Here is a 1,623-nt window from a genome sequence, read left to right as displayed (position 1 = left end):
ACCCCATGTTCATTCTTCCCCGAACCCCAGAGTTCAGGCCTGGAAAGAGCCAAGAGGTTGACCCTCACCCTGTCCAGCTGGTCTTCCAGGATCTTGATCCTTCGCTGGATCTTGGCCTTCTGCTCTAAGATGACTCCCGGGGCCCTGACGTCCTTACCGTGGACAAAGATCCGGGCCTCCCACTCCCGGATCTGGAGAAAAGAGGGTAGTACCAGTTTGTTGGCTGAATGTGGGAAAGATCGAAAGACCAAGGGAGGAGATGAGTGGGAGGAAGGGTGGCTCAGTGTGGCTGACACCTGCCATCCTCGTGGCCCCAGCCATCGGCTATACCCTTCTGCTGACAGCACCCAACCTTCCACGTGGATCTGGCTTCCAACCACAAGCCAGCCTACAGCCACCTGACCTACATCTGGACAATCCCAGTGACTGGCCTAGAGATGGACCTGTGACCTAGGCTGAGCCGGCGTGAATCCTTCCCTGGTATTTTGGGGGAAACGCATGAGCTGGCTGGATGGGACTCCAGGACTCCCGCTGTCATGGTCCCCACCACACGGAGCATCTTGGGAGAATGAGGCCAGTAGACAAAGCAGAGACAAGGGACTGAAAGATGGCGAGAATGAGGCCCGATGCCATTAAAGTCCCCGAGTCTGCTATGCCTGGAACCAGCTGCCTACCTGTCCTCACCTCCATATTCTCCTTCACTGATTTGGGGCGTGCTGTCTCCCCAACTAAACTGGGGGCTCTGTGAGGGTGGATTTTTGTCTTTTTTGTGCCCGACGCAGAGTAGGTAGTCAACAAAATATGTAGACTAAATGAATAAATTTTGTTAAGGAAATGTTTCATAAAAGATTCGTTCAATCAGGTCTTTAACTCATTTGGTCTTGGGGGTCTGTGTTTCCGAATTTGTGTGCTGTTATAGGTTGGATCATGTCCCACAAAATTTGCACGGTGACGTGCTAACCCCCAGGACCTCAGAATGAGACCTTATTTGGAGACAGGGTCTTTGCAGAGGTGATTAAGTTAAAATTAGGGCATTAGGGAGATCCCGGTCCAATCTGACTGGTGTCTTTATAAAAGGAGAAATCTGCACACCCTTCATCATGTCTGCAGAGTCTCCTTTGCCATGTAAGGAAACACATTCACAGGTTCTGGAGATTAGAACATGGACAGCTTTGGCGGGGGGTCATTATTCTGTTTACTATACTTAAGCGAAATGCATTTCTTTACTTTTCTTAATTGTTTCATTATCGATATGTGAAAATTTGGTTTGGATTGATTTTGAATTTTATGTAAATAAAATAATGCTACCTGCGTATTTTATGTCTTGCTTCCTTCAGGTGTGAGACTCATCCTTGTTGCTCTGTGTAATTGTGAGTCATTCACTTATCATTGTTGTATATCATTTCTTTATAAAATATACCGCGATTTATTTTTTCATTCCATATTGATGGACATTTTGGTTGTTTCCAGTTTGGTGCTAGCTAATATGAATAATGCTTCTTCCAACATTCTTTTCCATGAATCCAGAGTATATATTCAGAAGTGTAATTGCTGGATGGGCGAAGTTTTAACAACAGATCTAAACCTGTTTTCTATTGGAAGATGACTTTGGTGTACTTTCTT

At 46.0% G+C, this 1,623-nt stretch overlaps 1 protein-coding gene across 1 annotated transcript in view; it reads right to left on the bottom strand.

The window, feature by feature from the left end:
• The window catches only part of CCDC114 (coiled-coil domain containing 114), a 13,440-nt gene extending 12,750 nt beyond the window's left edge, over positions 1-690 (bottom strand). The window contains exons 1-2 of the mRNA XM_011378179.2: positions 685-690; positions 69-191 (exon numbers count right to left, since the gene is read on the bottom strand). Of these exons, the coding sequence (XP_011376481.1) occupies positions 69-191; positions 685-690 (129 nt within the window). The remainder of the gene's footprint in view (positions 1-68; positions 192-684) is intronic.
• Between the last annotated feature and the right edge of the window lie 933 nt (positions 691-1,623).

This window comes from Pteropus vampyrus, unplaced genomic scaffold (genome assembly GCF_000151845.1).
Source record: "Pteropus vampyrus isolate Shadow unplaced genomic scaffold, Pvam_2.0 Scaffold333, whole genome shotgun sequence".
NCBI lineage: Eukaryota > Metazoa > Chordata > Mammalia > Chiroptera > Pteropodidae > Pteropus > Pteropus vampyrus.
The sequence above is the reverse complement of the archived record's forward strand: the minus strand, read 5'-3'. Positions and strand labels throughout refer to the sequence as shown.